The 21,425-nt window shown below is 40.6% G+C and overlaps 2 protein-coding genes across 10 annotated transcripts; both read right to left on the bottom strand.

The window, feature by feature from the left end:
- Positions 1 to 7,064: 7,064 nt before the first annotated feature.
- Positions 7,065 to 11,934, bottom strand: LOC137827212 (cellulose synthase, putative (DUF1644)). Of its 9 annotated transcripts, XM_068633468.2 has the most exons (6): positions 11,595 to 11,780; positions 9,901 to 10,118; positions 8,401 to 8,687; positions 7,654 to 8,295; positions 7,494 to 7,587; positions 7,065 to 7,395 (listed from the first exon to the last, which is right to left on the bottom strand). In XM_068633468.2, exons 3-5 carry the CDS (start codon positions 8,666 to 8,668, stop codon positions 7,511 to 7,513), a joined length of 987 nt encoding a protein of 328 aa, XP_068489569.2. In that variant the 5' UTR covers positions 8,669 to 8,687; positions 9,901 to 10,118; positions 11,595 to 11,780; the 3' UTR covers positions 7,065 to 7,395; positions 7,494 to 7,510. The 9 variants fall into 9 exon arrangements, with proteins under 9 accessions (XP_068489569.2, XP_068489566.2, XP_068489568.2 ...); XM_068633465.2 differs by lacking the exon at positions 11,595 to 11,780 and adding an exon at positions 11,804 to 11,934 and having other exon boundaries at positions 7,654 to 8,687; XM_068633467.2 differs by lacking the exon at positions 11,595 to 11,780 and adding an exon at positions 11,804 to 11,934 and having other exon boundaries at positions 7,494 to 8,295.
- Positions 11,935 to 16,516: 4,582 nt separating this feature from the next.
- On the bottom strand, positions 16,517 to 17,641 carry LOC137824664 (uncharacterized). Its single transcript, XM_068630334.2, has 2 exons — positions 17,452 to 17,641; positions 16,517 to 17,265 (listed from the first exon to the last, which is right to left on the bottom strand). The coding sequence occupies exons 1-2, from the start codon at positions 17,639 to 17,641 to the stop codon at positions 16,517 to 16,519; spliced, it is 939 nt and encodes a 312-aa protein (XP_068486435.2).
- Between the last annotated feature and the right edge of the window lie 3,784 nt (positions 17,642 to 21,425).

Genomic DNA, 21,425 nt, shown 5'->3' with positions numbered 1-21,425 from the left:
CCATCAAGAGAGATAAACCCCACATTATTACTCTACTCTAAAGATCATGGTACCTCCACCAGTGCAAAAAAGCCCATTCACAACACTAAATACACAACGCTTTTACTATCAAACGTTGTCCATCAAAACGCGGTGACATTTTGAAATTAAAACGAGTATAAAACGACGATTGTGGGTGAAACCGCCGTTTTAGACCAAAGTTGTTTGGTATAAAATGGCGGTTGTGGGTGGAACCATCGTTTTATACCAAGCACTTTGGACTAAAACGCCCGTTTCACCCACAACCGTCGTTTTATACCAAGCAATGTTGGTCTAAAATGACGGTTTTACCTAAGAACAGCCGTGTTAGAGTCATTTGATTACCCTAATTTGAAGCGTGTCACTTACACTTTCGTTTTCCGTTTGTCTTTTCGCTTGTCTTACTCTCGTGCTCTCTATTTCTTCTTCATCTCCGTTGTGACATTCACTCATTTTATGTTCTTTCTCCTTCACATTCACTCATTCCTATTTTCTCCATTGCTTATTTTTTTTGTTTCTCTTATTGGTTTTTCTCCTCTATTGGTGAAGGTTTCTTGGCTACCACCACTATATTCAATTGTTTCTTTGTTGCCCTCACTGGTTTCTTTGTCGTTGCTAGCCACCGTCGACACTGTCCTTCACCACCATTCTACCTTCATGCACAAGGTTGGTGGTGTTTTAATTTTTTTAAATATTTTTTAGTATTATTAATTTGTATATTTTGTATTTTTTATAATTTGTATTTTTTTTAATTTATATTTATATTATGTGAGTAATTAGGTTAGAATAGAATTATTAAATTGTAGATTGTAAATAGATTTCTATTATTTAGTATTTATAATTAATTTAATTTGTATTTGTATTTTTAGCATTTATTATAATTTTTATTTTTTGTTAATTTATATTATGTTAGTTGTTAGGTTGTAATAGAATTAATAAATTGTTAGATTGTAAATAGATTTATATTATTTAGTATTTATAATTAATTTAATGATTTTTAATTAGATTTTGTAATTAGATTATAAATAATTTATTGATTTTAATTGATATTATTTATTATTCATAACTTTAATTAAATTTATTAATTTTATATTGTATGTATATTTATAATTCTTTGATACGTGTTGGTATTGAGTTCGGGGGTGTTCGACCCTCGGTAATTGATACGTGTTGGTATTGAGTATGAGGGTTTCGACCCTCGACAATTAATACATTTTGGTATTGAGTTTGTGGGTGTTCGAACCTTAGCAATTGATACTTGTTGGTATTGAGTCTGGGAGTGTTCGACACTTGACAATTGATACGTGTTGGTATTGAGTCCGGAGTGTTCAACCCTCGACAAATGTGAGATTTCACACTTATTAGTGAACACTTGAATGACCATTACAGAACATAATGGATCGAGATTAGATTAACTTTGTTCGCATAAGTGATGAGTACGAAAGAGGAGTAGAAAAAATTATACAATTTACGCAACGTAGCGCCAACAATAGTGGTCATGATGGAGTAAAGTTTAGGTGTTTGAGTTTTAATTGTTTAAACAGAATGAGATTGGATGTTAACAAAATCAGAGAGCACCTTCTATGTGATAGGTTTCTACGATTTTATACAACATGGACATGACATGGTGAATTATTAAATTTACCAAGTGTTTCCATATCCGAAGAATATGTATGGTCCACCATGGATGATGCAGTATGTGGTGAAGTACATGATGATCAATTGGAAGACATGATTCATTATGTTGGAGTTGAGTCTCCATTGTGATATGGAAGTATGTCAAGCAATGTAGAGACTCCATTGTATCCTGGATAAACTAACTTCACATGATTGTCGGTGGTGTTTAGATTGATGAATTTGAAGGCAATAAATGGATGGACTGATAAAAGTTTCACAAAATTGTTTCAGTTGTTGAAGGATATGCTTCCAATGGGAAATACTCTGCCTAATCGTAATTATGAGGCCAAAAAGATTCTTTGTACGATGGATATGGAGTATAAAAAGATACATGCATGTCCTAATGATTGTATATTATACAAGAAAGATTTTGAATTGTTGAAAAATTGTTTGAGGTGTTGGTTATCACATTATAAGTTGAAACAAAAAAAATGATGATATTGAAGAGATAGAAAAGCATGGACCCCCAATGAAGGTTATGTGATATCTTCCCATCATTCCAATGATGAAACGTTTGTTTGCAAACCCAAATGATGCTAATAATATTAGATGGCATGCAGATGAGAGGAAATGTGATGGCATGAATCGACATCCAACTGATTTTATTAAATGGAAAAAATTTGATGACCAGTTTCCAGAGTTTGGTAAAGAGTCAAGAAATATCTGACTTGGTTTAGCTACAAACGAAATGAATCCGTTTGGTAATATGAGTATGAATCGCAGTTCATGACCTGTTTTACTAGTTATTTACAACTTACCTCCTGGATTGTGCATGAAGCAAAAATACATGATGTTGTCTATGGTGATATTCTGTCTAAGACAGTCAAGAAATGACATAGATGTTTGAAAGGGTATGTCAAAAATCATTATCGTCGAGAAGCTTCAATGATTGAAAGGTACATAGCTTAAGAAAGTATTGAATTTTGTTTAGAGTACATGTCAAAAGCAAATCCAATAGGTGTTCCATCCAACTCATAGCACCACAGGCATTCTATAAGTAAATGTTTACGTGGTGTACATGTCGTAAGCAAATCTCGATCAGAAGTCTTGCAGACAAATTTGTATATATTGAATAACACAAATGAGGTTATACCTTACATAGATCCTCATAAAGCCATTCTAAAGGCAAATAACCCAAGACAACCAAAGAAATGGGTCTTGACGGAACATAATAGAAATTTCATGCCTTGGTTTAAAGACGAGGTGTTAAAGGATTCAACGATATCGGAGACCTTGACCTGCTTGGCTGTTGGATTGAAGTTTAATGTCATTTCTTGTACATGTTACAAAGTGAACAATTGTATATTTTACACAAAGTTTATGGATGAAAAGAGTACAATTCAAAATTGAGGTGTTACTTTTGAAACCGAATCAATGCAGTTTTCCACTTCAAAAGATACAAATCCTATAGTTGGATCAATGACATACTATGGTATTATAGAAGAGATATGAGAGGTTGACTATACTAAGTTTTTTATTCTAGTTTTCAAGTGTAAATGGGTTGACAATAAGAGTGAGGTTAAAATTGATGAATCAGGATTCATATTAGTGGACTTTTGAAAGATAGGTTATCGAAATGAGCCATTTATAATGGTTCCACAAGCATCTTAGGTTTTCTACGTCAAAGATCCTATGTTAGAACATTGGTATGTCATTTTACATGGGAAAAAACAAGGAGAAGCTATTGATGATATTGAAAATGGTGACCCCGTTCATTCACACCAATAATAATAAATAAAGATAACGATGTAGTTGATGATGTACATGCAACGCGTAAAGACCACGAGGGAATTTACATATGATTTAGAAATATTTTTTATAATACGAATTTAGAATTTAATGTATTTGTTTTATATGATTTTCTATCGATGCAATTTAACTAATGTTTGTTATCTAATTTTTTAACACATATATGATTGACGATCAAACTCCAATTTCTTCTACCCCCCCCCCCCCCCCCCCCCCCCCCATTCGGAAGATCCACCGGTGGGCCTACTAGACTAAGGCATCTCTCATTGAGACGTGCTTGTGGTAAGAAGACACCTCTCAACATTAACGTCAACACCAGAGTGGCTTCTGGTCCTAATGTTGACACTTTTAACAACTATCTTGGAGTCGTTGCTCGTGAGAGGCTCTCCATATTGATAAATTCATGGGATGATGTGTCTGAGGTTGACCGGAACATGCTCTGTGAGGATGTTCAGGTAATGTATACATTATTATTGTTATCTTATATTGCTTTTTAATATTAATTGATCAATTTTAATTTCATGATATTTTTTTGCAGACGCATTTTGAGATCCCTAATGTGGAACTGTTGAGATCAAAGATTATATCTAATATCACCATTAAATTCCGTCAGTTTAAGTCAACTGATGACGAATTATGTTTTTTGACGTTATAAAGGCCAAAATCCTTGTTTAAAGTACAACAATATTGATGAGGAGACATGACATCTTTTTTTTCAAAGCCGTGAATCTGAAGCATGGTTGGTAAGTGAAGTTACTTAACTATTCTATCTATGGATCATAACATTAATTACTTAATATTATTTGTTTCACTTTGTTTATTTCATTTATGACAAGATCGTCAGAAGAAAGCTCAAGACATAACATTAAAGAATGTGACCCCGCACCTAATGTCTCGTTCGGGGTATCGTAAGCTTGAACAATCATTGATGATGGAAAATGAGCAATTGAGATAGGGATTGCTTTTGAGATTGATACAGGGGTCAGTGAACCTCCTTCACAATTCCCGCCACAAAAAATGGAAGATGGCTCGAATTAAGAAGTCAGGTAGATATAGTTCTAAGCAATCACGGATAGTCTCAGAAAAATTGTAAGTTATTTTTATCCTCTTTTGCATTTATTTTAAAGCATTAATTATATTAAAAACTTATATAACTCTGGTCTCTTGCAGGATTTTTTGGTTGAGCAAAGCTCCCAAGATAATTTTGTACCTCAAGGTCATCAAGATATCCTGATTAAAGCAATTGGACGACCTGAACTATAAAACGACGGTTATGCTAATAATTTCCTTTTTAGGATCCCATCTTTGTTGAGTCTAGGGAAGGTATAAAATGACGGTTATTACCATAATCGTCGTTTTATACCTCTTGTATGTATTGTATGTACAAGTGCAGGAAAGGTCTAAAACAACGGTTATGGTTATAATATATGTCATTAACACGGGGGTTAAATAGTCGACGTCTATGCCTAAAAAGAATAGACTACGTGTTAAAACACAATGGTCCAAAAGTCGTCGTGTTAATGTTAAAATAATTGTCATTTTTCACCTTTTCTACACTGGTGCTCATATAGTTCGTTGGTTACTAAATCCATTATTTCATTTTGGAAGGTAGTGGAGTTGGAATTGTATGGTGCTACTATACTCTTAACCCTTTAATTGTTTACGGTATGTGGTGAGACTTTCATGTTACAAGCATAACACTTTTTGACAATGATGATAATCTTGTTTTCTGCCAGAAACTTCATAGACATATGGGGATACAAGCGACAACCCCAAGTTAAATTATAATTAACTATCTAATTAGCACATTGTAAGAATTGTCGACCTCGACCAATATATAACGAACCTTCAGTGTTTGATTTACCTTACTAATGACAAAAATGAAGAGATTCATGTATCCTCTGGTGTGAACCAATTCACCAACAAACTCAAGTGGACTACAACTTTCAATAATTTGGGTTTTCATTTAGAGGTATCATTGCATTCATGATGATGTCCTATAGATAATCGCCATCATTGCCTTGTAGCTCATAAAAAAAAGTGGTCTAATAAATGGGATGAGTTTTGGGTTGAGGAGTTACATGAAATTTTATGATTACCTTTTAGCATCATGATTCATTATCTCTATTGATAACAATTGTTGTTTACTACTTCAGGTTAACCCAATTAACTGGGTCTATTGTCATAATTATATGTGCTAGGATTAGTGAGCATCATGTGGGAGTCATTTATGTATATCGACTATGCAAGATCAAAATTGAGTTTTCTATGCTCACTATTGAATTGTGGTTAGTGAACTGTCTATTTTAGATTTTTGAACCAGTGTTTTAGTTTGTTATACAATACTTGAAGTATTTGGAATTCAACCTAGTGTTGTTTTTAAAGGATTTTTAAGTCATATAGTACCTCATTTAAAACTACAAGTTGATTAAACATGTTTTGCTTGTTTTTCTAGTGCATGGTTGTAGGTTTTTGTGCATACCTTCATAGTTTTTTTTTTCATATCTTACCTATGAACTTTAAGACTACTTATTATTAATTATACTTTCATCTTGCCATTAAGTGAAGTAGAAATCATTTTACTTCTTGTACAAATCATATACTTGTTTAACTTAACATTTTTATCAATCATTTAAATCATTTGAGTATATTTTTTAATAAGGTGGAAATAATTTTATCAATAATTTAAATCATTTAAATATGTTCTTAATAATGTCAAATTTAGATATCAAAACAAGATATTTTTAAATTACAGAATTAAAAACAAAACATGTAAATGGAAGAGAGGAGAGAAAGTGAGCAATTTAAGTAGAATAGAGAGACAATAAGAAATTAGCTAAATACGGTGTTAATGATAAATTGATCATGTAATCATATACAGTTGCCAATTTTATATTTATAAATTCTTACTACTTTAAAAAAATATTAATTAAAAATATTACAATTGATATTTTAGATACAGAAGCACATTGATTTATTATTTTATTATTGTGTAACGTTGCAAAGCAGCGTTTCAAGGAGGAGAGAAGAGGAGGGTGGCCGTACATAGGAGGTTGAGCCAGGTCTGAACAGTCAACACATAAATAATTTGATTCCATCACCATTTTGAAACCTTTTCAACACAACCTCCAATGTCTTCCAATCAAACACAGTACAACATTATTTAAGAACATTTTTAAGGAACGTGGGTTTCAAAATATAAAAATTTGTTTAATTTACCATATTTAATGAAAGTTATTAATATATATATATATATATATATATACACACACACACACATGTAACCTTCCTTAGTAATAATCTGATATTGTAGAATTGAATTAAATCTAAATCTTACATTATGAATAATTATTATCTAGAGCATTCAAACGTTTAAACATTGAAATTGTTTTGACAGCTCCCTTTGCATCACAGAGCAGTTCAGTTACTTTTCTAAATCCACACTTTCTTTTGTCCCTTTCATGCTTTTACTTCAATGACCTCCCAAAAATAATAACTAGTTTGAACTTTGAAGCATTTGGTCAAACGTGTGACAATGTTTCAGGTGAGGTCACTTGTCTGGATTTTTTCATCATGTCCCAACAAACAAAAACAGTGCGCCTTAAAAGAATCACACAATATTCCCCACCACAAAACAAACAATTTACTTAAGGATTGAACAGCATAGGTTTGCAGTACATTTTATTATACGTGATAACAATATTAACAGTGCAACAAACTTCCAAATCACCCAAATGTTTAGTGTTTTCAAGGTTAAATGCACTTTACATTAAAGGGGTCTTTGAAAACATCCTTCTACAGATTTTCCTTGTTTCAATGGAACTAGTGTTCAAGGAAATGACTATCATTTATTCTGATCTTGTTGCTTCAGCATACTCTTGGTCCAAAGCTGGAACACAGGTCTGAATGCAAATCCCACACAACTTTGAACAAGTTCAAGTTCAAACAATTCTAATGAAGAAACCAAGTGCGTTAAGTGATGACATGACATATTCAAAACAATTCAAGTAATACAAGTTCTTGCCATAAAACTGAACTATGAATATTACCAGGTAAATGATGGGAATCATCGTGGTTGATCTTCATTGGACCTTGTCCGGGTCAAACGCCTTCGCCTCCTTGGGACAGGAGATGGATCTTCACCTGCATCACTAAATATCCTAAGATCATCCTCAATGTCATTTTCATTAAGACCCAGTAAATTCTCACCCCAAAGATAGCGCCGGCGTTCAGATGAACGGCGGTGCCTTGACCATGTACTTGCATGAGCTCTTGGTTCCCTAACGATTTCAATGGTACTATCCATCACTTGAAACAGTATAGTAGTGGTTAACCAAGGTCCATTTGCATTGCTGATGTTGCCTTCACGTTCATCTGATAACCTACCAATACCGTCTCCATTCTCAAGAACATAGTCCCCAACCAGCACAGCTCCAGGCATGGCAGACTGAATAGCACTCATAATATCGCCATATTCTCTCTGGCGCTCGAAATGTCGCCAGGCTCTTTCTCTTGTAGGATCAATGTCAGAGGGTCGAGAAGTAGGATGAACTCTCCTGGCATGCCAGCGCAATTCCAGATAACCACCAACAAATGAGCATGAGTCCCTTGAGCAACTTCTCTTCTTCACGTTCAGATAATTTCTAGCCTCTTCATCCACCTCCCAGCTCAGTACTGCACCTCGGCATAAAGGGCATTTCAATTTCAATTTTGACTCAGATGAATTATCTGCACCTAAATCCTCAAGCACAGCCCTGTCCTGCAAGGTCTCAGAATCAGCAGTTTCTAAAATTCCTTCATCATGTGGGTCTAAATGCCTACTTGGATCTTGGGCATCACCCTGTCTTGATCCTTGTGCAAGTCCAACAGACAATAGAGTATTAATTTCATTTTCATGGAGTTCATTAACATCATGCATGTCAGATTGCATAGTAATGTTAATATCAAAACTATTACCAGAATTGTTTGTGTTAACTAAAGAACTGGGTAAATTTTCGTTCTCCTTAGAATTGTCCCTCATTTTTTTAAATCTGTCCAGGCAATTTGAATGTCTATAACTTGTATCACAAATGTAAGATCTACAGCCCTTCTCATGAGAGCTGCAAAGTAGGAGAACAGCATTATGTGGATGGTCCATGCAGATAGGACATGAAACTTCATCCAATTCTTTGTGAAGAGCATGGATATCTGAATCACTACATAATCTTCTCTTAACACCAGCCATCTTCTTCGCAAGGTGTTAACTACTCAACATATTGAACTAATTAGAAAAGGATGCAAGTAACCAGACCATTTTTTTTCATTTTACATACTTAGATTTCATAAACACAAATTTTTGACATTAAATTAAAAATAAAAAACATGATCAGCAGTAGAAGAACAATTCTATTAATCTAGGAACAATAAAAATGTAACAAACTAAAACTAGATATAATACAAACTCCACACATACCACTTAACTTTTCCTATTGTGAAATGCTTTATGTATAATATTGCGTGTACTTCTAGTCACTGGCTTCCCTCCAATTTCTATGTATTCCTCTAATTTTAGTTCTACTTGCCATTACCAATTAAACATAAAAAAAGGAACAAAATATAAATGTATAACGTTTTCCTTTTATTACACACAACAGTGAAGCTTAGAGGATAATGTTTTGATTCTACGTGTGATTTTGAGATTTAAATAAACAAGGTATAATCTACATCTGGCATTCCAATATGTTAACTCTGCAGTGCATTATTTACAATTCAAAAGAAGTATATCACACTTTTTCCACTCCTCAAAAGTTCAAACTTTACTGACACAACCTGTAATATATAAGAAAAGTTAAAAATAAAATAAATAGATAAGAACAGACTGTTGACAACACAAAATGAACCGTAACTAAAAGGATTAGGTAGTCCCATTTACAAAACATGCAGTTACTTCTTCATACATCTCAAAAGACACCAATATAACATAATCTTGGATTCAAAACCAAGCATTTCGCAAGGATATCAATCATCATTCAAGTTTAATGGCACCTTTGTCGTCAGATTCTTTAAACTAAAAGACCAATACTAAAATGGTGTCATTACTTCAGACTAAACTAAAACTAATTTGACAAAGACTGACAATTACTCTTATCTGTTGTAACAACACTTCGTGTCTTTACCCAAATGTTACAAGTTATAACTTCCAAAGTAACGGCACCTTATTATAACTTCAAAAAAATTTCAAAAGTTTTACGATGTAGTGAAAAACAAATTAACCAAGACTTCCTTGTCAATTGCAAAATCCAGATTCTTCATAGAAGAAAATTAGGTATACCCATTGTAAAGTACAGCTTTTCTCATAGAAGAAAAGTAGGTATAAGAAAGAGTTTTAACTTTAAAAACGACTAGAAAAAAATTGTCAATAAAAAAATAAAGGACATGGGAATAACAATATGATGTGTTGTTTGCTTATAAACTTACCAGGGCAATAAGCTCTCTAGCTATATTCCCTACCAGCTTCTGGCTCAGTTTGTAATTATAACAACTTTAGATGACTTCACAAAAGAATCAGAGGGCAGTCCCTCATGCAATGCTCCAAAGTACGATACAAAAAATGAATCAATGTATACAATAATCTTGGACACATGTATAACTAACGAACACTTCTGTACAACAGAATCACCAACATGCCCCAAAATCTGCGGGTACACCATCAAAAAAGGAAGAAAAAGACTATGTTCAGCAACACAAGATCTCAATCCAGTAAATTTCAGTATCAATTAAGTTTAAAATCTAGGAATCGTCAATGACAAACAGAACCATATAAACAGAGAAATAAAGACACTTCAATCAGACTGATTCATCAATACAATACAACACTATACTTTGAATGAGATGATACCGGCAGAGTTTGCTATACTAACATGATTATACCTAGTATGCTAGATCATATTATCAGAGGTCAACATGGATTCTGTGATCCAGGCTCATCAGCAAATCCCGTTTATTTTTGTTTTGCATCTAAGATCAACCTAGGAGAGGATATGAATGGAAGTGACATTATGAAATGTTAAAAATGGGGGAATGAATTTTTTTCTAGTTATTTGAGCAAAACTCAAATGAGCATGCATGAAAATAAATAAGAAACAAAAGAGCTTCAATGCATTATTGTTACAGAAGCAACACTCCGGATATATCATGATGCTGAGGGACAGAAAAGTTAAGGAAAGTACAAAGACCTAATCAGGTTGAGTTGTAAATATGCAGGTGAAGGATTAATACATTGATAATAGCCACAAAAAAGTGAGGTTAGCCGGGTAGGCAGGAATTCTTCCTATCCGATACAACCAAGGTATCAACTATAGGTACCTATGATAATCAAATCAAATTTTACACTCTCAGGATGTCTATCCCACATACTCTTCAAAAGTCCTAAAGCATGGAAGCAATCAACACTATTAAGTCATATGATCAATCAAATGGACCTGGAGAGTATCAAAATTCGATTCTTTGCCCATATATCAAATATTAAGTAGAAACCAAGGCAATAAAAATAGGCATCAAGGAAAAATAACAAAATCCCATATAGCAATATCAAGCCACAAAGTTTTGCAAGTTCTCAAAGATTCATGAACAACAGAAAATCACTTATTTGCCCAAACAAGCCATCTACCACACAAATTTATATAGATAATCAAGAAAACTAGTAATGATTTCAAAGCACAAAGCTCTGTTTCAATAAGAAAACAGGGCAATTGCAGAACATTCCAATTGCACGCATCCAAACACCAAACCAATAACAAAAAATTAGAACAAAAGTGGAATAAAGAAACAGAAAGGAATCCCATAATAGATTGGGGATAACTAGGCATCAATTTCCAAAACCCAATCAAATCCCAAGGAAAGTCATACATGGCCGGCACTAACCCCAGATCAACATTCAACCACCACACCAATTAAAAACAAACCCTAAACCTAACCCCCAAACCCTGAACAAAATTCAATCACCAAAAAATTTGAAGATTTTTCTAGGGAAAATTAAAATCCAAACGTAATACAACACAATTATAAAACTGAGAGAGAAATATCAAATCCAATTATGATGAACAAAGATAAATTGCAGAAACTAAGAAAGAAAAACGAAATCTTGAACAGGACAAAAGGTGGGGATTTACAAAAGGGTTGAATTTTATATTTTATTTATTTCCTTCTTCTTCTGGGGTTGGTCTATGCAAGCGATCCCAAAGATACAGAGAAGAAACAAGACAACAAAGAAAATGGAATTCCAAAAGAAAGGCTTTATTACTTATTGTATATATATATATTGTATTATTTTTATATATAATAGAATTGTGACGAACAAAGATGAAAATGCAGTGTGCACCTATCAACAAGGATATTGTGTCACGGGTCCAAACACATTGGGCTTCTTAATCGTGCTTTAAATACTCACCGTCCATGAAACTCGTAGGATACGTATACAATACAATTACGGATAAGAATAATTGAACGGTCTGAACAAAAATCGGGTTAAGTTTCTTCTGAATAAATATTTAGGTTAAGTCGGAAATGTGGTTTGATGAATATTTATGTCTACTTTTTAGTATTAGTTTTTTAATAATCTTTATTAGTTATTCAAGAATTAGAGTTAGTTTGTTATTGTTCCTGTTAGGTTTCTAGGGTGTGGGATCCTTCTCGCCTTCATGTTGCTTCTTCGATTCTCGGTATCGGGTGAATGTCAAATAGGGAAGGTACCTGCAGAATGCATTCAGACACTCAAGTCAATAAAGTGGGTGATCGGCACTCGGGTAGGTGCATAGTAATAAATGGAGTATCTTAGGGTGCGTGACTATTGGACTTCCCGAGGTGTGATGTGACCTCAAGCAGTGTGATGACCCGCATTAATGAAGGGTTTTTTGGGTGGGAGACATTGTGGACCGTTGGATCTGGAAGATCTAACGGTTGAGATCGTTTTGACGTTTCGTGTTTTTAGGTCCTTAGGCCCTATAAATAGTGGTCCAAACAGTGTCGAGACACTGTGTTTTCTTTGTGTGAGTTGTCTGATAACCGAGCAATATCTCGCCCAGTGCTCTGATAACCGAGTGATGTTCGCCCTTCTGCTTTTGTCCAGTCTCCTACTTTATATCAGGTTAGTCATGTCGACTGTTTCTCGTCCTACATCATCTTCTGATCGCCCTTCTCCTACTCTCGGTCTCCCCTCTTCTCCCCTTGGGCATTCTTCTTCTTCTTCTTCTTCTTCTTCCTCTTCTTCTTCTTCTACCACCGACTCCTTGTCGATCGAGGTGGCCGAGGCGTCACCCCCAGTAGAGGTGGTCAGGGAGGATGACCCAGCCAATGCTATTGACCGATCGGACTCCCCCCCGATGGGCGTTCCTTTGGTGGACCTCAGTTGGGTGGACCCTAAGGTAGTGGGGATCTCGTGCCACTTTAAAACTGAGGCTGCTGTGACCAAGTTTTTGGCCAAGCACCCGGTTTTAAAGTCGGGCGGGCGTTTTGGCTACTTTAGCGTTTTGCCTTGTGAGCCCACCGAGAGTGTTTGCTTGGGGAGACCCGGTACCGGTTCCCCTTTCTTCTACATGTACACGTGCCTTTTTGCCGACCTACACGTGTCTCTCCCCTTTTATAGGTTCACAATGGGCATCCTTCGGACACTCAACAAGGCTTCCACCCAAACATCTGGGCGTCCCTCCAGCCCTTTCGCTTGTTGTGTGATGTCATGCGTCTTCACCCCTCTCCCTCTTCCTTTCTTTGTTATTATACTTCTCACCCCGCCCAGCCTGTGTCTTAGCACTCCTTGATCGTTCGGTTAGGGAGTGTTCTTTTTAATTCATTCGCCGTCTCTTTCAAGAGATTTAAGGAGAGGTTTGTGAAAGTCGTCATTCAGCCCGAGGCGACATCGTATTATTTTGACGAGGCTGGTCGGTCTTGGTTCCCTCTTTACTGGACCAGCCAACCTTGTGACTTTAAAGTGTGGCCAAGGCCAACGGGAGGTGCTGACGAGCTAGAGATTCTCTTGCTCTTTGACACACTCCCGAGGAAGCTTCCAACCAGGGGGCTGATCGGTGCTTATGTCAAGTCGGCGCGATGGGCAGCCGTTAAGGGTATGAGTATTTTACTTCTGTTATCGGTGCCAGCGTCCTAGACAAATATCGGCAACGGGCGGCTGAGAGAAAGGGGCGTTGGAGCATCGACGTCCTACCTACTGTAAAGGGCTCGGATGCCCGAGCTAACAAGGGCTCGGTCGGCCCTTCCCACAAGTCCAAAAAGAAGTCGAGGGATGGGTGGTAACATTGCCACCACCACTCGTTCTCTTGGGTCTCTGCCGACACCACCACCTCGTCGGGAGGCAGTCGAGGTGGACTCGCCCTCGCCCAAGCGTGTGGAACAGGTGGCTCCTCCTCCCGAGATCGACCATGTAGAGGTCTCGATATCACCCCTTGCCTTTCTGGGGGGAGACTTGTAGTTCACACGAAGGGTGCACGTGGCCCTTCCAGAAGACACTCGGGAGGTGATCTGAGGTGTCCCTTCATTGGACTTGCTGAGGGGCTGCCTGGAGATGCTGTGTTGCTCGGTCGTGATGATCCAACTAGGGATCCGAGAGAGGAAGCGCCAGGACGAGGAGATATCTCAGCTGGAGCATGAAGTTGTCGAGGGCACCGACCGTCTGAAGCAGTCTTTGGCTGCTAACTCCAAGCTCTCGGAGAAAATTTATCGGGAGATGGTCGATAAGGAGTTGGCTCAGCAAGAGGCCATTGATGTTGGTCGCCGTCTGGGAGAGGCAAGGGCCGAGATGGACAGGGTGGCGACTGAAAACGCCAAGCTGAAGAGGATGGTCGAGGAGAGAGATGAAAAACTCTCGTCCTCGGCCACTGAGTTGGCCACCCTACAGGCCGCAAAGGACGAGGTCGAACCCGAGTTTGACCGCAACTTTGAGGAGACCGAGGAGTTGCTGAAGCAGAGCTTCCTTCGTGTCGTACGCCAAGCCCATGTGCTTTATGGGGAGTCGCCGACCTCTCATGCCTTTGACCTCGACTACAAGGTGTACCAGGGTCAACTGATGTCCAGTGCCAAGGCGAGTGCTTTGGCGGCACAGGAGGCTAGGCCAACCGAAGGCGAAGAGGGCGAAGGTCGTGAAAACAATCAGGAATAGATTTGCCTTCGGTCGGTTGTGACTTTTTTCTTGTTTTGTAGCTTTCTATCTCCTCCAAGGTCGGGGTGTGGCCTCCCCCTTCTCTTTTCTTTCACTCTACTTGAATTTGAAGAAAAATTTCGATAAGTTAAAAATATCGGTCTTTATTTGTTTGGGCGGTCGACCATTAATGTGAGGACGTAATCGAACAAGTTGAGTTGGCTGTCGGCCATTTATGTGATTGCTTACTTGAACGAGTATAATTGGTTGTCAGGCATTACTGTGATTGCTTAATCGAACAAGTACGACTGGTTGTCAACCATTAATTGTGATTGCTTAATCGGACAACTTGAATGGGCGGTCGACCATTAACTGTGATTGCTTAATCGAATAAATTGAATGGGCGGGCAGCCATTAATTGTGATTGCTTAATCGAACAAGTTGAATGGACGACCATCGGCGTGAATGCTTCACCGGTTGGCCACTGTCGGCCATTAATTGTGTATTCATAGATTGATTTTAATCTTGTGTCCAGTTACAAGGGTAACTTGGGTGTGTTGATCGGTCTCGGCAGGGTATGTCGGTTATGGCTACATCCAGACCGATCCGAGTGAGAGGTGTTGGCAGGGTATGCCGGTTAAGGCTTCATCCAGACCAAATCTAGTTGATCGGTCTCGGCAGGGTATGTCGGTTAAAGCTTCATCCAGACCAAACCTAGTTGGTCGGTCTCGGCAGGGTAAGCCGGTTAAGGCTTCATCCAGACCGAGCCGAGGATTTGCAGGAGAACAATGCTAGTACTTTGAGAAAAACGCCTCATCAAAACCTCCTCGGTGGGGTGAGGAAAGAGTGCATGACTTTATTTATTCAGCTGTAATAAAATTTAAGGTGCGTGGCATTCCACGTCCTTGGTACAATTTTGCCTGAAAGTCATTCTAGGTGATAAGCTCCCCCCTTTGCGACTCCTCAAACTCGGAAAGGTCCCTCCAGTTGAACGAGAACTTCCCTTTGTTTTTTCTCGCATCGCTGCGCATCCTCCACACGAAGTCTCCTTTCTGAAAGCTCCTCGGTCGGACCTTTGTGTTGTACCATCTTGACGCCCGAAGCTTGCATGCGGCCTCCCGAATCTTGCTCTTTTCTCGAAGTTCGCTTACCAAATCGAGGTTGACCGCTAGGCTCTCCTCGTTTAGGGTGAGATCGAACATTTGCCTTCGTATGGTGGGCTCGCACACTTCGACCGGGATCATCACCTCGGTCCCGTATGTCAGGCTGTATGGCGTTTCCTGGGTGGTTGTCTGGAGGGTCACCTGTACGCCCAGAGTACTTCTATAAGCTCTTAGGTCCATCGGCCTTTGACCTTGCCCATGCGTTTCTTCAGGTCGTTTAGTATGACCTTGTTTGCGGCCTCGACCTGCCCATTGGTTTGTAGTTTCTCGACCAAGGCCATGATTGACTTGATATCGAGGTCGTCGTAGAAGGACTGAAGTCCTCGGTCAATGAATTGTCGGCCATTATCGGTTATGATTGTATTTGGAACGCCATATCGACACACGATGCTTTTCCAGACAAAATTTTGAACATTTTTTGTCGAGATGGATGCAAGTGGCTCGGCCTCGACCCATTTGGTAAAGTAGTCGAATCCTACTAGAAGGAACTTGGTCTGCCATTTTCCTTGTGCAAAGGGATCGATAATGTCCATCCCCCAAATGGCGAACGACCATGGGGAGATAAGACTGTGTAACTCTTCCCGCCTTGTGTGGTGGAGAGGGTCGAACTCCTGACACTTGGCACATTTCTTCACGTACTCGGCACAATCACCTTGGACGGTCGGCCAGTAGTAGCCAGCCCTCAGGACCTTGAAAGCCATCGTCCGTGCCCCCGAATGGTTTCCGCAGACACCTTCATGGATCTCGGTTAGGATGTACTCGGCTTGCTTGTTGGTGATACACTTCAGCAAGGGGCCGAGTATCCTTTTCGGTATAAATCATCGTTGATCATGGTGTACCAGACACATTGTTGCTTCATGGTTTTTTCTTGCTCTGGCTTGCATGTGCCATCCTCTAGGTACTGGATGATGAGTGTCATCCAATTATCAGTTTCGGCCTCGGCTATTGCAAGACATTTAGTCTCATACACACTGGGGTGCCTTAGCCATATCTGTATGACTGGTCTCTGATGGCTCTTCTTCTTGGTGACCGACAGCTTAGACAGGATGTCGACCCTTTTGTTTTCCTCCCTCGGTATGTGCTCCAATGGTGCTTTGTTAAACCGGGCTATGTTGTTTCGGGCAACATGGTAGTATCGTTGTAGTAGGGGTTCTTTTACCTCGAACTCTCCCTTGACTTGGCCGACCATAACCAGGGAGTCGCTTTTGCACACGACCTCACGTGCTCCCATGTCGTAGGCTAGGTTTAGCCCGACGAGCAAGACCTCGTACTCGACCTGATTGTTGATCGCCCTAAATCTGAAATGGAGTGCTTGCTCCAGGAGGAGGTCGTCTGACCCTTCTAGGACGACTTCTGCTCCACAAGCTGTTTTGTTGGATGAGCCATCTACATAAAGTGTCCACCCGATCGACAGGGTGGGTAGTGGTGTCAGCTCGATCGAGAAGTCGACTAGGCATTGGGACTTGATAGCCCCCTGTGGCTGATAGCGAATGTCGAACTCGGACAACTCAACCAACCATCCTATCATCCTCCCTACAAGGTCCGATTTAGACAAAATTTTAAAGATTGGATAGTAGGTCAGTGATTGAATGGTTTTGGAAATAAGGGCACATTCGCCTCGCCATGAGGACCAGGGCGAGCGCCACCTTCTCGATCATCTAGTATCTCGTCTCGACCGTGTGGAGCGTCTGCTGCCAAAGTATATTGGTCGTTCCTCACCCTCGACCTCCTGCACTAATGCACCGCTGACTGCTTCATCTGAGACCGCTAGGTAGACCAGGATGGGTTGGGCGGGTCTCGGCTTCTGTATGGCTGATGGAGATGTTAGGAAATCCTTCAACTGCTTGAAGATTTCCTCGCATTTGTCGTCCCAGCTGAACTTGGAAGCCTTTCGAAGTATCTGGACCATCGGTCTCGTCCTCTCGGCCAGTTGGGAGGGCGGTCAGACGCCCTAGGAGTTGTTGTATCTCCTTGATGTTTTACGGGCTTCTTATGCCGACTATGGCTTGACATTTGTCGAAGTTGGCCTTTATCCCCCAGTGGGTGAGCATGAACCCATAAACTTCCCTCCATCAACCCCGAATGTTCACTTCTCAGGGTTGAGCTTCATATTGGACCCTCTGAGGGCCTTGAACACCTCGTCAAGGTCCTTCACATGTTGTTCAAAGGAGTCAGACTTCACCACTATGTCGTCCACATACACCTCTACCGACCGATCGATCAGCCCCCGAAAGATTTTATCCAAGAGGCGCTGGTAGATCGCCCCCACTTTTTTGAGGTCGAACGACATGACCTCATAGTAGTAGTTGGCGTCGGCCTCATGAAGGTCGTTTTCTCCTTGTCTTTGGGGTGCATACTTATCTGGTTATAGCCAGAATAAGCATCCAGGAAGCTCAAGATTTTATGGTCGACCGCCCCGTCCACCAGGCGGTCGATGTTGGGTAGGGGGTAGGAGTCTTTCAGACACGCGCTGTTGTGGTTTCTCTAGTCGACGCACATCCTCCAGTTGTCGTTCAGCTTGGTGACCATGACGACGTTGGCTAGCCAAGTCGTGTACCGGGCCTCCTGTATGAACCCGACCGATAAAAGCTTTTCGGCCTTTACTTTCGCTGCTAGGTGTTTTTCATCGCCTAGGTCTCTCTTCTTCTTGGAGATCGGTCAGGCTTCTTTAAATATTGGCAGTCTATGGGTGATGATGTCTGAGCTCACTTCTGGCATGTCGGTCGGTGTTCACGCGAACAGGTTCACATTCTTCTTTAGCGCGGCGTTCATGATCTCGGCCTCGGCCGTTGCCATGGTCGTCCCCACAACTGTGTTGTGTTCTTCATCCAGGAGCGGTACTTGCCTCAGCTCTTCCCACGCTTCTAATCTGTCCTCGGTCGCCCGAGGGTCTAGATCTACCAACACGACGGTTGTCTCGATTAACAGGAAACTTCATTGCCAGGTGAGAAGTCGATACGATGACCATCAACCAGTTGATGGACGGTCGACCAGAGAGGATGTTGTAGGAGGTATTGGCATCGATGACCAGATATCGGATCCTTATAGTCTTGTTGTTCTTCTCCTAGCCGAAGGTGGTGTAGAGCTCAATGTAGCCCTTTGTACCCACCTTCTCACCTAAGAACTCGACTGCATGGTCGTCGTAAGGTACCATCTCGACCTCGGGTATTCTCATGGCCTTAAACGTCTTCCAGTAGAGGATGTGTACTGAACTCCTTGGTCAACAAGGGTCTTCTTGATAGTGAATCGATCTATATCGACCGATATGACCATGGGGTCGTCCTGGCGGTAATCCACGCCCTTGAAGTCTTCATCTGCGAAGGTGTCGAAATGTCACCGCATTCACCTGGTGCACCGCCCACAGGTGTTTCTTTCAGGTGTTGTTGGTGCTCCATCCGCCGGCTATAGTGTTGATAACCTCTCGGTTACCTCCTCTCTCGGCCTCCCTGGGAGGATCGTCTCTCCGAGGCCGGCAGTCGTCCCTACGGTCTCGGTCGTCTCGGCCTCGTGGAGGTGATCTCATTCTCTTGGAGGGTTCCTCTTTGCGAGGTGAGCGTCTTGTGTCTCGGTCATTCCTGATGAATCAGCACAGGTGTCTAGCTTGGATGAGTTCCTCAATCTTGTCCTTCAGAGCCTGACATTCCTCAGTGGAGTGCCCGGTGTTTTGGTGATACCGACACTACTTCCTTTGGTCGGTATTGTTTGGGTTGGCTACCTTTCTGGGAGGAGGGATCAGCTCGGTGTTGAGTGCCTCGTCCAGAATTCTTCCCCTCTCAACCGCCAGGGGTGTATACCTCAAGAATCGTAATGGTCGATCTCTATTATCTCTGCGCCTGTCTTCCTACTGGCCTAACCAGCCTTGGCGGTCCTTCTCTTCCTTGTTCTTTTCTCCAGTAGCCTCGACTCGGGCTTGGTTACGGAACTCCCTGAGTTCTTCCAGCTGCATATACTTAGCAGCTCTCTTCCTCAGCTCGTCCAGACTGTCGGCCGGCTGCATGCACAAGTTATCAGCAAAAGGCTCTGGACGTAGGGCTGTCAGCATGTGATGCATGGCAACATCCGGACTGAGGTTCCGGATGCTCATTGCCACTTTGTTGAACCTATCAACAAAGATTCTCAACGACTCTCCCTTCTTCTTACGGATGCCTACCAGGGCGATGGAGGTTAGTGGCAAACTGAGTCTCGAACTTTGTCACGAGCGTGGCAAAGTTATCAATGGAGTTAGGTGAGAGCTTGGTGAACCAGCTGAGGGTTGCTCCCATCAGGGATGTGGGTAGCACTCGACACAAAATTGCATCGTCCGAGGTGTAGAGACTCATATGGGTGGTGTATGCATCAATATGCTCGTCTGGGTCGGTAGACCCATCATATCAGTCTCGGTTGAAACCCTTCCACTTGTCTGGTAGGGGGACTTCAATGTTAGTGTTGGTGAACGGGTGTCGGCGGGCCGAGTCCGTGGTGATGGTCGTCTTGGCCGACCTGTTGAGAAAGGATTGTCCCTCCATCTCGTGGGTGAGAATCTTGTCTCTCGTCTCCTCCACTGGTCTCGGGTGGGGAGGAGAGGCGAAGGACCTATCAGCCACATTGGTCGGTCCAGTGGACGGTCCTCCCTCCACCGACTTCTTCTTCATCTCGTCATTCTCCCTTTGGAGAGCTTGCATCTCTTGCTCATTTTTCTGGACAACTTCATCTTTCCTCCTCTTCATCTTGGTCATCTATCTCTAGAGAGACAATAGTAGCGTTGCCTGTCGGCATTAGTCATCCTTTCCATGCTTCTGGTTGTGACCATCTACTTTCTCTCTTCAACTAGTTTCTCTCGGCCCCATAGTGGGCGCCAATTGTTCCTACTAGGGAGATGGGACCTAGAGAACTATTGAAGTCTTCGTCTTCCTCCTTCGGTTGGGCAGGTTGCTAGGGCTTCACTGGGATCCTTCTCGCCTTCGTGTTGCTCCTTTGGCTCTCGGTCTCGAGTGAATGCCAAATGGGGGAGGTACCTGCAAAAGGCACTCTGACGCTCAAGTCAGTAAAGTGGGTGATCGGCACTTGGATAGGTGCACAATAATAAATGGCGTACCTTGCTCCTTGGAATGTGTGCTATTTATACTATTTTAATGGGTTTACCTCATTGGGCCTGATTAGTGGAATGGATCGCACTTATGATTGCATTACCTAATTCTTAATGGTAGTTTAGTTTTACTGACCTTGGTTTGAGCGTTAATGGTTATTTGTGTCGGTCAGCCTGGCCGTGCGTGGTGTCTCGGCCAGCTCGGTCAGGGAGGCCGAGCCACGCCAGTGTGTGTTTCTGTCAGCTCAGTCAAGGAGACCGAGGCATGTCAGAGTTTTGGTCGACCATACCAGTATAGTTACTATTAATAAACTAATATAAAATATATGTTATTTTTTATAACTAATTTAGAAAGAGAGGGACATAAAACTTTTTTTATGAAAATATTTCATCATATTATTTATTTTAATAAAAATTATTGTCTAATAACATATACGATATTTATAAAAAATAATAAAAATTTTAAAAACACAGTTTATCTCTCACTTTTTATATTTTTCTGATTTTTGTTTAGTTGGTATGAGAGTATGGTTGAGGGAGTGAATTCTTGATATTTTTAGAGAAGAAGATCAAACAATAAGCATGGTATGCAAGAAACCATAATTGATTGTAGAAGGAGTTTCTCTCT

This window comes from Phaseolus vulgaris, chromosome 8 (genome assembly GCF_051622355.1).
Source record: "Phaseolus vulgaris cultivar YP4 chromosome 8, ASM5162235v1, whole genome shotgun sequence".
NCBI lineage: Eukaryota > Viridiplantae > Streptophyta > Magnoliopsida > Fabales > Fabaceae > Phaseolus > Phaseolus vulgaris.
Note: the sequence above shows the minus strand (reverse complement) of the source record. Positions and strands in the feature narration are given on the sequence as shown.

Excerpts from the sequence above, each read along its gene's own strand:
- LOC137827212 (XM_068633463.2), bottom strand. The coding sequence starts at position 8,668 with ATGGCTGGTGTTAAGAGAAGATTATGTAGTGATTCAGATATCCATGCT.
- LOC137824664 (XM_068630334.2), bottom strand. The coding sequence starts at position 17,641 with ATGGTCCAGATACTTCGAAAGGCTTCCAAGTTCAGCTGGGACGACAAA. Across the intron at positions 17,266-17,451 it reads ATTAGTGCAGGAGGTCGAGG|GGAGGATGATAGGATGGTTG; the intron begins GTGAGGAACGAC and ends CGGACCTTGTAG.